Source organism: Rattus norvegicus, chromosome 6 (assembly GCF_036323735.1).
Source record: "Rattus norvegicus strain BN/NHsdMcwi chromosome 6, GRCr8, whole genome shotgun sequence".
NCBI lineage: Eukaryota > Metazoa > Chordata > Mammalia > Rodentia > Muridae > Rattus > Rattus norvegicus.
The window spans coordinates 46,483,139-46,496,298 of NC_086024.1; the positions used below are offsets into that span (position 1 = coordinate 46,483,139).

General features: G+C 48.0%; 1 protein-coding gene across 6 annotated transcripts in view; it reads left to right on the plus strand.

Moving 5' to 3' along the window:
* The window catches only part of Asap2 (ArfGAP with SH3 domain, ankyrin repeat and PH domain 2), a 163,065-nt gene that overhangs the window by 96,534 nt on the left and 53,371 nt on the right, over nt 1-13,160 (plus strand). For all 6 annotated transcript variants that reach the window (XR_010052116.1, NM_001108704.2, XM_063262069.1 and 3 more), the window contains 4 exon segments: nt 979-1,108; nt 3,338-3,423; nt 8,991-9,066; nt 9,309-9,395. Coding sequence is in view for 5 of the 6 variants with exons in the window: in NM_001108704.2 (NP_001102174.2) it covers nt 979-1,108; nt 3,338-3,423; nt 8,991-9,066; nt 9,309-9,395 (379 nt within the window). In the remaining variant the exon portion in view is untranslated.

A 13,160-nucleotide genomic window follows, 5' to 3' on the forward strand; every position in this document is an offset into this window, starting at 1 on the left:
TTTCAAACTCAAAGCAACCTGAGGATACATTTAAAAGCTAATTTTTTTTTAAACCCGCAAACATTAGTGGTTCCTCTATCCCAAGAGGCCTTGCCACACGTAATAACTAGGTTTAAGATGTCTTCGCGATTCTCAACAGCAGCTCTGTACTGGATATTTAGATCCATGACTGGTGACCGTAGAATTGTATAAGGAGTCCAGAGGCTGCAGTACCCCATGGTCACGGCTCTACCGAGGTGCCTGGATTCACTCAACAGTGTCCCTGCCAGATGGCCTCTTGGTCCCTCACATTCTTTTCTCCTTCCGCTTGTCGTGTGCCCAGACAAAAGAGCAAAGGACTGACCTTCCTGTCTCTTCCACATAGACACATGTGCACTCACTTTACCTCCTGTGACAGGGGGCCCTCAAGTAGCCTCAACAGCTCAAACAACTTTCAGAGAAAATGCCAGCTCTGTCTCCATGTGCCACCCTGGATCCATGGGCTTTAGATCCAGGGCTTTCTATGGCTGATGTGACTCTGTGACTCCCTTCCCCTTGGTGGTGGTTCTGCTGTGTGCTGGGCTGGTCAGTTTATGCCCAAACTGTATACATTAGGTAACGTAGCTCAGCATGAAGCCACCATGAAAAGGGCTGGAAGGACGGTGAACAGCGATCGTGATGCCGTAGAGAGTGGAAGCCAAGCCGGGGTAGCATGTGACTTTACTAAACGGGGCAGGAGGGTGCTAGTGGAGGGCTCAGAGAGAGGCTGGCGATCTTCCAACAGACCTAACATGTGCTTAAGCAGGATCTGTTCAGGAGGTAGCAGGAAGGCCAACGTGTTTTTGTTAGACAACAGGAGGTTTGCTTTCTGTAGGAGTTAAGAGCCTGCCTGCTCGAGAGAGCGTGCATTTGTCCCTGCAGATGATCCTGAGGCTGTCCGGTGAGGAGTGCTATGCTGAAAGGCCTCTTGACTAATCCTGGCTTTGTCTTCGCACATAGAACCAAAATAGAGAAGGAGAAGAAGGAACACGCCAAGCTCCATGGGATGATTCGAACCGAAATAAGCGGGGCTGAGATTGCAGAGGAGATGGAAAAGGAAAGAAGGTTCTTCCAGCTGCAGATGTGTGAGGTAAGACGCCGTGAAAGGAAAGCCACTCAGTACAAGCCCTGCCACATGTGCATGCTTCCTCTCCACCAAGACCTGTGGCCCTGGTGACAGTACTGGCTAGGGGGCTAGGGTACTGGGTTGCATTTCTGTACTAAAGGTTTGCTTTTGTTTGAGGAATGTTAGACAGTTTACTGGTGTGTGGGTTTAGGTCAGTCTAACACCAACTTTTATTAAAGGAGGATAGAGGGGACTCAGAAGTTAAGAACACTTGCTGCTCAGCCCTGAGGACCTGATTGTGGATCCCTGGCAAAAACACCTGTAATTCTAGCTCCAAGGGATCTGACACCCTCTTCTGGCCTCCAGATAGACCTGCATGTATGACAGTGTGTGCTTGTGCGCATGTGTGCAGGTACACATAGACACACAGACAGATGAGAATCTCTTTTCTGTTTTTTGTTTTGTTTTGTTTTCGTTTTCTTAAGTAGAAGAGAGGACTTGAAGAATGTCCTCCCAGACCTCCCATCCTTTCTCACAGGAGTTGTCTAGGATACTTAATTCTTGGATGTTTTTAAGACTCTTAGTGCGCCTGTGGAATTGGTGAGAGGGAGGAATGAAGATTCAGCCAGCCAGCATTTATGCAGCCCCTGGGATCACAGCATCCCTGGTATCCAGTTCTCAGACATCGCTCGCCTCGGGTTCTTGCTTCCTGTGGCCTGTGTCTTAGAGGAGGGCAGAAAGGGAGCCGACCCCAGCGGTCCTTATCAAGATCACAGACCACTGAGCATGAAGGCCTTTGTGTTTCTGTGCCTTACTGTGAATGAAAATGGCCCCGTCTCTCCCTGGGCTCTGCATCAGTGTAACTCTGGCCCAGTGCCACCTGTTACACCCTCTTAAACTGGGCACTATTTAAAAAAAAAGCCATTGTAAACCTTCCCTCCTACTCATCTCTGTACGCTTGTCTCTTAGAAGAAGTTCCGGTAAGTAGAATTTCTGGGTCAAAGAGCGTGCACATTTTAAGTCTTGATTCGTTGCCAAGCATTTTACTTAACTATTGTATCATTTTGGCCCATGGCCAGACATCCAATTAACAGTAAATAACTATCAAAAAGGAAGGAGAAGAGAACTCATAGGCAGTTCTTACAGAAAGGAGAAAATTGGTCGTTATGGTTTCTTATGGTTTCGGAATGGCTTCCTGTCCCCTCCCTGGCTTGCACAGCTGGGAGAGTTCCTGGACTTGGGCTAATCCTGAGAGACAGCTGGGAACTCATGAGGTCCAGCTCAGGTTAGCAGGTTTTCCTGGGCCATCCTGTCCTGAAGATGAAGTGTGCTCAGAATTCTTATACCACAGCCTGACAGGGGGTTTATAGAGCCCTTGTTCTGTATACTTTCAGGAAGGGGCAGGTTCATTTCATAATGCCTGCTAAGTGGCCCTTCCTTAGTGGATACTCCAGGTTAGAAGTGACTTTGATACAATTTAATTTAAAATTCACCTTTTTAGCGCTCATGTTTAGGGGAGGTGCTTAGGTCAGCAACACGGTAATGAAGTCCCAGCTACTGGACTGTAGCAGTTGGTATTGAAGACAAAGAAAGGAACTTGAAGCTGGGGGAGGTGACACATGCCATTGATCTCAGGATAGCCAGGAGTACGCAGAAAGACAGTATCTCAGATGAAACAAAAAAGACCTGGGAAGAAGAAAAGTGTGTGTAGGAAGATCCGAGATGGTTAGAAACGCCCATTTGTTCCGGGTGTCCTCCTCCCAGGCAACCAGAGGAAGCTTATCCTGGCTGGCTGTGGTAGAATATCTAGTTATGAGATACAGTTCTTAAACACTGAATTACCTGGCTGTCATAACCATTGAGTCATGCATGCTGAAGGTACCCGGCCTTGGTCTACCACAAGCCCTGCCCAGTCTACAAGCTGTTAAAAATGTCAAGAGAGAGTAGGTCTAGAACAGGGGGTGTGGCTTGGTTGGTAGCATGGTCTGCACATAGTATTCACGAATCCCTGGGGTCAGGCTCCAGCCCCTCAGATAAGACAGGTGTGGTATTGCACACCTGTAATCCCAGCACTCGGGAGGCAGAAGCAAGAGAATGAGAAAGTCAAGGTCTTCCTTGACTGTATCACACGCAAGTTCAAGGCTAGCCTAGGCTACTGGAGTCCCTGGTTCAAAAGACATCCCCGTGTCTTCAGAAGCTCACGCTAAACTCCTATCTGCTCTTCTCTCACATCCTTTCCGTCCTTCTCCACAGTACCTGCTGAAGGTCAATGAAATCAAGGTGAAAAAGGGAGTGGATTTGCTTCAGAATCTGATCAAGTATTTCCACGCCCAGTGCAAGTAAGTGTCCCTTCTTTATGGCGTCTTTTCCAATGTTGCTCCCCGGACAACAGCATGTGGGGGGGACCAGGCCCAATCCCCAGAACTGCAGAGAAAAGAGAAGGAAAGGAAGAAGTTATCACGGGCTGGGGCTGGAGACACAGCTGTGTTTGTAGAGTGTTTGCCTAGCATGTGGGGTGGATATGGTGGGGGCATGGTGGTGTCTTGAGTTTAATTCCCACACTACATAAACCAATGTGATGGCCCACACCCATAGTTCAGGTGCTCCTAGGAGGCAGAGGCAGGGGTTTAAGGTCATCCTTGGCTAAATAGAGACCAGCCTGGGCTACATGAGACCCTGTCAATGGATGAATGAATTTGAATGAGTGAATGAGTTACCATTGAAGGAAAGAAGTGCTCAGGATACAACATAGATGTACCTGGACCTTGTAGAGGGATGGAAGCCAGAGACACAAGACCACATTGCATGACTGCATTTGCCAAGTCAGGGGTTAAAGCACATTTATAGACAGAAAGCAGCTTAGCAGTTACTATAGAAAAGGAAGAGATGGGACCTGGCTGTTCATGGGTATGCACTTGTCTTTGGAGGTAACAGAAACGTTCTGGAATTGTGCTGGTTGTTCAGCCCCGTCAGTATTCTGAAACCCACCGCCATATACACTTTGAAAAAAACCATCTTATGGCTTGAGACTTGTGTCTCAATAAAAAAATAAAAGTATATATACAGTATTTAAAAATTGGCAGTAATCATCATATACGTAATTTTTCTGTCTGACTTGCTTGATCTGACACATGACCTCGGAGGTTTTTGTTGTTTTTGAAAGAGTAGGGAAATGGGGTTAATTTGATGTATTGTATTATTATATGAAAGCAGTACCTTTCATAAACTGCTGGATCTAGAATGTCAATAGGAAAGAAAGAAATACTTCATGTTCTAGATTCTTAGCTTTGCTCTCTGGATGTCAGCCCTCCCCACGGTCCTGTTTCTGTCCCAGGCCCCTGAGCACTGGTGTAAGTACACACCCATGGCTCCTTTACTCACCGGCCCAGCAGTCTTTGATGGAGTTCCCGATACATCAGGCTCCGTGCAAGGCACTGAGTTAAAGGGATGTGGTTGGGGAGATGGACTTAGGAATTGAGTGTCTGCCAGACTGTTCTGAAGACTGGAGAGATGGCTCAGCGGCTAAGAGCGCTGGCTGCTCTTCCAGAGGATTCAGGCTGGATTGCTAGTGCCTACCTAACAGCTCACATCCATCTATAACTCCAGTTTCGGGAGATCCAACTCCTCTGACTTCTGAGGACTCTTGCAGGCATGTGATACACATGCATACACTCAGGCACACACATGTACTCATAACGCTAAACACATACATTTTTAATAAAAGAGCAGCCTCGGACAGTGGACTGCCAGAGATGAAGTAGCCTGGCTGGACTGGTCACAGCTGGAGTGGAGAGTGTGAAGGCTCAAGTTGCCACAGCCATTTGCTTACCTCCCCCTGAATGGGCTTTGCCTGGGGCTGGTATCACTGCCCATACCTTGTTGCTTTCCTAGGGTGTCAGCACACGTGTCTTAGTTTCTCCTGGGACTCAGTCCTGGCAGCAGCCCTGATAGGTTCTTGCCTCTGTGTGCCTCCCAGGTGGCTCTTCATTCATTCCCATGTCCAGGGCTGCTACGTGGACCAGGCACATACGTGTACGCAGCAGGCTCGGGTGCTCACCCTGGTGTGCCTGTGGTGACTTAGCCTCCCTACAGCTATGGTCAGGGGGAGCATGTGCTGGGGAAGACTGGCCCAGCGTCAGGAGGACCTGGAATTTCTAGAATGTTTAAGGTGGTTTCCCTGACAGACTCAAGGCAATGACTATTGAGCAGATCAGCTGCTGCCCTCCCTGTAACCCGGCTGCCAGTCTATGTAGGAAGTGGGTCGCTTCCTTGCTGAGTTTTTATTTTTAGGAAGAAGTTATTCTCAGATTTCCTTTTTCTTCTTTATTTTGCACAAACTAATCAGTTGGGTAGCAACAGGCCACTTGTGGAAAGTGAATTACTTGGCCTTTTATGGCCATGAGCTTAAAAAAACCTTCTAAAATATGAATCTTCCTGCTTCCTCCTTGGATGAGTACTAGCACATGGGCGTGTGTGTGGGCTGTGTCCTCACATTGGTTAATTCATACATGGGGAGAGAAAACGAAGCCCAAGAGACTTGGCTCTCAGACCCTGTGAACCTGGGGCCGCATGTACGGTTCTGCATGTTGTAAAGTCCTTCACGTTCCCTCCTCAGGTATCCGGGTCCCTAGCCTCCCAGCTTCCTCACCACAGCTGTCTTTGGCGAGTGTGAGAAGCCTCTGTGTGGTATCCCGCTCCTTAGGACAACTTCCATGCACCTTACTTAATTTTGCTTTTTAAATTCATTTTTGCTTGTTAACATTTTTAGCGGCTTTTTGATGTGTTTTGAAGAATACATCATGGCTTTTTATTCCATGTAAAGAGGGCACCTGCATCCCTGGAACAGCTGAAGGGGACGATGCTGTTTTGTAATAGAATCTAGAAGTAGGGCAGCCTTTGGAGCAGTAACTCTAAGGAGGCGGCCGCTCTCAGGTGGAAAGGTTTGTTAAACTGTCTTGCGCTTTGAGTGCTTACTGCTCAGCGCCATCATGGCCAGCTGTACGTGATGGACTTGAGGTATTGCGTTGGTGAGACTTGGGAACCGGAGCTCTGGAGGGGTTTACTTTCATGCCAGGAAAGGTGGGTGCTACTGGCAGGTCCTCGACAGATGAGGTACCCGACTGGGGTGATGGTGGTAGTGTGAGTGAGTGTGAAAGGCTTGGTATACAGCGTGCAAGGTCCAGGAGAGGACCAGAGATTGCATCTAAATAGTTCTGTTTCCAGGGCTTGAAAGTCTGGTTGAACCGGCTAGAAAGTGTCTAATAGGCCAGAGAACAAAGTCCAGCTTGATAGCACTGATGATAAATGCTCTTTGACTGGAGGAAAATGCTTGACTAGGAAAAATGCTAATTAACTTTAGGGGAAGATTCGCAGGGACACCCACCTGCGAGTGTCCCGGTGACACGGAGGTCACCGAAGCAGCCATCCTGAGAGCCTCTGTGCTTTGAAGCTGCTATCCAGGCCTGGCATCTTCCAGGCGGAAGTTTTGAAAGGGGTGGGGTGGGCATTGTAGGTAGATTTGTAAGTACATCAAGGCTATGACAAAGATGAGATCTATATTTTTAACCTAAGTTTTATGGCTCTTCTGAGTGCACTCTCCAGGAAACATGTGTATGGGTGAGCACCAGGTCTCCAAGCCCTTGGCTCCATGCTTGCTCTCCCCGTCTATCTCAGGGGGAGCTGCCAAGCTCCAGACAATCCTAGGGCTGCACACCCGTTCCCTCCCAAGCACCACCATCTTCATGTGCGGTCAGACTTTCTGCTTTTCCTATATTTGCACTGTCTGTCTGTCTGTCTGTCTGTCTGTCTGTCTGTCTCTCTCTTTAAACATTATATATTATATATACATCATACAGCTTTCTGTCTGCATGTATGCATCTGCAGGCCAGAAGAGGGCAGCAGACCTGATTATAGATGGCTGTGAGCCACCATGTGGTTGCTGGGAATTGAACTCAGGACCTCTGGAAGAGCAGACAGTGCTCTTAACCACTGAGCCATCTCTCCAGCCCTGTCTCTTTCTCTCTTATGACCTAACTACACCACCAGAATTTAGAGGTGCTACGGGAATCATTACATAAAGAAAAACTTTAAACCACAGGGATCACGTGAGTTCATAATGGGAGCAAACCCAGTTTCTGGTTCCTGTAACTCCGTAGTTCTTCAAGATTTCCTTGTCAATTTAGGGGGCCCAGACAGAGAGGCAGGGGACCTGGCATTTCTGTCCTTACTCTGGCCACCAACACCTGGACAAATCATTCACTGTCACAGGAACTGAATTGCTAATCCAGGAGTACAGTCTGTTTAGAAAAGAAACACCAGATAAATCAAGAATGTATAGTAACCATGTGCGTCTAAGGAGTGCGGTAAGAACACTCTAGTAGCCTTGCCTCAGTGTGTCCTGGGCTTGCTGTTGTGGTTCATAGCCCACTGTGTGTGTGTGTGTGTGTGTGTGTGTGTGTGTGTGTGTGTGTGTGTGTGTATGCATGTGTATGCATGTGTGCATATGCATTTGTGTGTGCATGCCTGTGTGTGTATGTAGATGTGTGTGTCCCACCACTAAGTTGAGTTACAGGCCACATTTTTTTTCTCATGACCCTTTGTTTTGCGGCACACAGTAGGAAAGAGTCTCATAGGACCACTGGTGAATTTAAAAGGAAAAAAGGAAAAATCACCTACACGAATGAATATTTTATGTGAGACCCAGGCCATTTTCTTCTCAGCTCAGATTTCTATCATTTGTTCTTGAATTTGTGTGTGTGTGGGGGTATGTGATGCATGCGTTTTATGGGGTGACCCCGGGGTCCGAAGATCACTCTGGGAACCCGCCCTCTCCTTCCATAGCCTTTCTTTTTCTTCTGTGATGTGTGTTCCTGGCCAGTTCTCCTGTCTTCACCTCCATTCTCCCTGTAGGAGTGCTGGAATTAGAATGCTCACCACATCTGGCTTTTTGTGTTAAGTTTCCCAGGAATGATAGAGTTCTGGTTGTCAGACTTATAAAACAACAGAATTTCCCCAGCCCAGCAGGATGTCTCACTTACCTTTCTTGTGGTAAAATAGCCTATAAAAGCATGTTAAGGAAGGAGGCTCACAGTGTGTGTGTGTGTGTGTGTGTAGCCTACCAAAGGGAAGGTCCCCCAATGGTAATGGGGGAGGTAGGGTATCAGAAAGCTTTGGCTTACTGCCTACTTTTAACTCAATCTGGGGCCCCAGCTCATGGGATGGCATCCCCAATATTCACATTGGTCTTTCTTGCTTCCTCTCTGGAAATGCCCTTGCACACAGACCCACATGTGAGTCTCTCAGGTCCTAAATCCAGTCAGGTTGATGTAAGATTGACCAGCATGCTTTGGGGCTGTGCTGAAGACCAGCAACTTGGCAACAACTCCTGAGTCCTTTGTCTTAGGTGAACTCATGGGCGTCAGTCCCTATCTGTAGGAGATTGCTTTTGCTTTCTAACCTTTAGACCCCACCACGATTTTCTGCTGTGCGGATGGAGCCCGGCCATTCATGTGTGTCAAAGTTGCCTGGTTTCTCTCCTGTACTCTTTCCCACTCAACTGTTTCCCATTGGGGGAATTCTCTAGTACACACTCCCGCCTGTATCCCATGGAGTTTTGGCCTCAAAGCCCTCACTGCCCCTGTCAGGAGAGTCTAATTTCCACTTATTAACTGAAAAACCAGGTCTCCTGTTATGTGGGTCAAAAAAAAAAAAAGTCACAAATGCTCGGGATTTATAATTCGTTTTCTGTTCATTTACAGCTTTGTCGTTTTATTCTGGTTTTTGCCGGATCGTTTCTGTTCCCCCAGGCATCACATCCTGTCCAGCCGCCTTTCTTTCAACAGTTCTTGTCTCTTAACAGCCGTCTTCTCCCTTATGACATGCATCCTCTGCCTTTTCTTTCCCCCAGTTTTTTCCAGGATGGATTGAAAGCAGTAGAAAGCCTCAAGCCTTCCATCGAGACGCTCTCCACGGACCTCCACACGGTGAGTAGCCGCCTCTGTGCCGCTTTACCACACTTTGAGCTGGTAGCACATTCAGGCCCAGGTCTGTAACCTTGTGCAATGCACACTGTGCTGTCCAGAAACGACTGGCGCTGCTGGAGCAGCGCTGAGGGGGTGGTGTGCATAGGCCACTCCCGTGCATGCTTGTGTGTGGTAACACCACGATCTGCCACGTCTAAGATGCACCCCGGTTTTACTTTTCTCTGCTTTGCTTGCTTTTAAAGATCAAACAGGCCCAGGATGAGGAACGACGACAGCTGATACAACTTCGAGATATTTTGAAATCAGCCTTACAGGTTGAACAGAAAGAGGTGAGGGGATTTAAGATTGAAGGATCACAGTCTCCGCCCCCTACTTCCACCAATGCCTTAGAGGTTTTGGGCTGAGGAATATGACATCTGTATCTACCAGGGGCTCACAGGACCGTGTCTATCAGCCCTGAAATGGTTTTGGGGGTTTTTAAAGTTTAGTTTTATAAGGTTGTCTGTTTTAAGAGAGTGACTTCCAGGAGCAGCGGCTACTGTGAGCCTGGGTGGCCAGGTGTGGTACTTTCTTGCTCTGCCAGATTCTGGTAGTTCCGTTATTTCACGCGTGCCCTAAGTTTTAGCTCTGGACTGTGAGTTCCCTGTCGTGCTGTGTGTGACCCCCCCCCCCCCGTGTGAACTTCACCTTATGTGAACTGCCCTGTGGGAACTTCCTCTGGTCTATGGAGTAGGGGTAGAACAGATCCCCTTAAAGCCCAGGAGTGTTCTATCTGTGAGGAATTAGGCTGCATCTAGAGGCACATACCTGTAATCCCAGCACTTGGAAGGCTGAGGCAGGAGGACCACCTTGAGTTTGAGGCCAGCTGCTGCTGCTGCATAGTGAGTTCCAGGCCAGGGTGAACTATATCATGATATCTTGTATAAAAATAAAAGACGGAGAGAGAGCCGGGACGACGGCTCAGAGGGTGAAAGCCGTCAGCACGCAAACTTAATACCCGAGTTCAGCTCCCAGATGCTGCCATGGAAGGAGAGAACCAACATGAGGACACCTGTCATGGCACTTGCATGGCTACTCTCACAGATGCGCGCGCGCGCGCGCGTACACACACACACACACACACACACACACACACACACACACACCAGCAGCAGCAGCAGCAGCAGCAGCAGCAGCAGCAGCAGCAGCAGCAGCAGCAGCAGCAGCAGCAACAGCAGCAGCAATACAGCTCCACTCTAGTGGCCAAGTCATCTGTGGTCCTTCTCCATCGTTCCTTTAGAATGGTGATATCTTGTGTCCCCCACACTTCACTAAGTGATAACAATGTGGCTTTGGTATTAAAATGAGTAACTTTGTCTCTAGTTCATTGTTGAGGTTAGCCCTGAACTCACAGGCTCAAATGATCCTCCTGCCTCAGCCTCTGAGTACTGGGATGTAGTGAGAAGTTAATGTAAATCCTCTTCCCTTTCAGTAGACTTAAGTCACTGCTTAACAAAACAGTGCTTAGACTGTAACTAAATCTTGTTGTTTTTTTCCTAAATGCATTTACCTTTTGTGACCGAAGTCTAGGAGAGTAAGTACCCAGTATTTTCGAAAATTGCAGAATTTTGCATGTTTTGGTCATAGCTATTTCTTCATACATCTTAGTGGCTGGTTCATTTCAACCTTTAATGTCTCCACTTTCACTGTTATAGATGATTTTACTGTAAAGGTGATACATTTTGGACACGCAAGGCAAGGGTAATGGAAAATTTCCAAGTTTAGATTAGACTTCTTCTACTTCTTCTGCCATGTTTTCCGAGAATGGAGCTTCCCCACTACCCCCTCCCTGCAGGGCTGAATTCTGCAAACCCTTCTAGTCCATCCCCAGCCCTGTCTCAGTGGACGGCCTCTGAGCGCCCTCTCCATAGTGCTGCTTTGCTAGAGGCCGCTCACAGCGTGGTGACCTTGTCCTCGTCCAGAAAGTGCAGGTCTGGTGACTTGAGACCACAGCCTCACAGTAAGTAGTAGATGCAGGCTGCGCGTCATCGAGGTGGCTGCTCTCTAGAGTGCTGGCGTGAATGGTGGAGAGCTGTTTTCTGTCTGAGGAGGCTCTAACCCTGGAAGAAATGATGCAGTTTATGAGGCATGGCTGGGTTGGCAGCCACTGGGGCACAGAGGCTGTGGTGGGTCAGGCTGTGCAGAGTTTGAGGTCTGAGGAAATTGGCTTCACCAGAGAGCAGTTACTGACAGGGACTAATTCATTTCTTCAGCTGAGAGCTTCTAGATGCGGTAGTGAACCAGAGAGGCCGTGTTCTGTGCTCACCCTCAGTGTTGTAATGGACAACTCGGCTGCTGTCCATCTCCAGTGCATCCTGCTACACTTCAGTCCTCCCCGTTGGCCTCTTCTCTCCCCTACAACTTGCTTCTCCCACCCTTCTTGTTTTTAAAAAACAAAAAACAAACTATTTATTGTGTGTATGTGAGTGTACTGTAGCTGTCTTCAGACGCACCAGAAGAGGGTATCAGATCCCATCACAGATGGTTGTGAGCCTGTGGCTGCTGGGAATTGAACTCAGAGCTCCTAGAAGAGCAGTCAGTGCTCTTAACCGCTGAGCCATCTATCTCTTGCTCAAGTCTGCCCTCCTATTATAGGCCCAGGCCTCTTGGGCTGTTTGGTTTCCCAGTCACAGGTCATACCTGCATCACTGTTCCTCTTCTAGCCCCTCCTCCCTGTCTCAGTGCGAGCATTACAGGTGTGTACCACGCACGGCTCAAATGAGCCTTTGATGGGCTTAATTTTAGTCTCCCAAAAGAGTCATAAGCAAGGGCTGTGTTTGTTCCTCACAATGTAGAAAGCTAGGTTTGCTCTGGCTATTCTGAGACTTAAAGTACTATCCTTTAGGGAGAGTGGTAGACCTGAGGCTACCGTCCTATGAGGAGCATAAAGTCAGCACCAGACATTGGCATTCGTGGGTCCAGTATCAGGTGTATAGCAAGACTTAACAGCATTACACATAAGCAGCACTCCCCACATACATCAGAGCTCTCTGCATCAGAGTCCCAGCTGTCTTTTTTGCAGAAATTAACAAGCTGACTCTGAAATTTATACAGAAGTGCAGAAGGATTCAGACTATCCAAAGCAATCATGAAAGGGGGCAAGGTTGGAGGACTCGCACGTCCTGACTTCAGAACTGACCACAAAGCTGTAGCAACTGCAGTGCCGTGGTATGTTGGATTGTGGGTGGGTGTGCCGAGGGATGACACAGGGTTGAGTTCAGTCAGAAACCATGTGTTTATGGCCAGTAGACTCCACACCCGTGTGGCCAGGATGGTGAGAAAAGAGTGGTCCGGAGACATCTGTGTCCGCATCAGAAATGGAGGGAATTTGAAACCCTGCCTCACATCTTAACCTAAATTAACCCAGAGAGCTGTAAAACTCTCAAAAGACTTATTTATAGCTACAACCTCCATGATCTTAAATTAGGTGGTGGTTTCTTATAGGTATGTATGACCCCCTCAAGTACAAATTACAGAAATATTCCAAACTGGGAAGGGTCCCCAAGGCTTGCTGTCACTTGAAGCTGAAGCCTGTACTGTCAAGCTGGCTCTTCTGCCTCCTGGCTCGGCTCATGTCTCTTCTTCCCTGAGTCATGGTCACAGCACCTACTGTTGTCTCCTGTCTAATAACGCCCTTGCTTTGAATAGCTTTATATATATAAAAGCGAGCACTTTTGGTCCCCTCAGTTCTTGGGTGTTTTTAATTCTTTGTTGAGTTGGGTTATGTGTTAGTCCCTTCATTGTCTGACCACTGCCTTTGCTGTCTTGGGAATGATCAGCTGCTTGACACCTGCAAGGAAGTCGGCCCTAGTCTCTGGCGGGACTTCCAGTGTAGCTTGATTGAAGGAGCGGTGGTGCTGGACCTGAGCTTCTGTTCCACACTCCGCTCTGGCTTTGAGGGGCTCTGCCCCTTAAACAAACCCCTTAATGTCTTCACATCTCTTGTTTCCTCAGGAGATGTGAACCAGTTTGACAGAATCCACAATAAACAGAAAAGGTCTTAGCTCTTGCCTAAGTTGTGAGCTGTTGGTGGGCTCTTCCGGCTTACTTGCCAT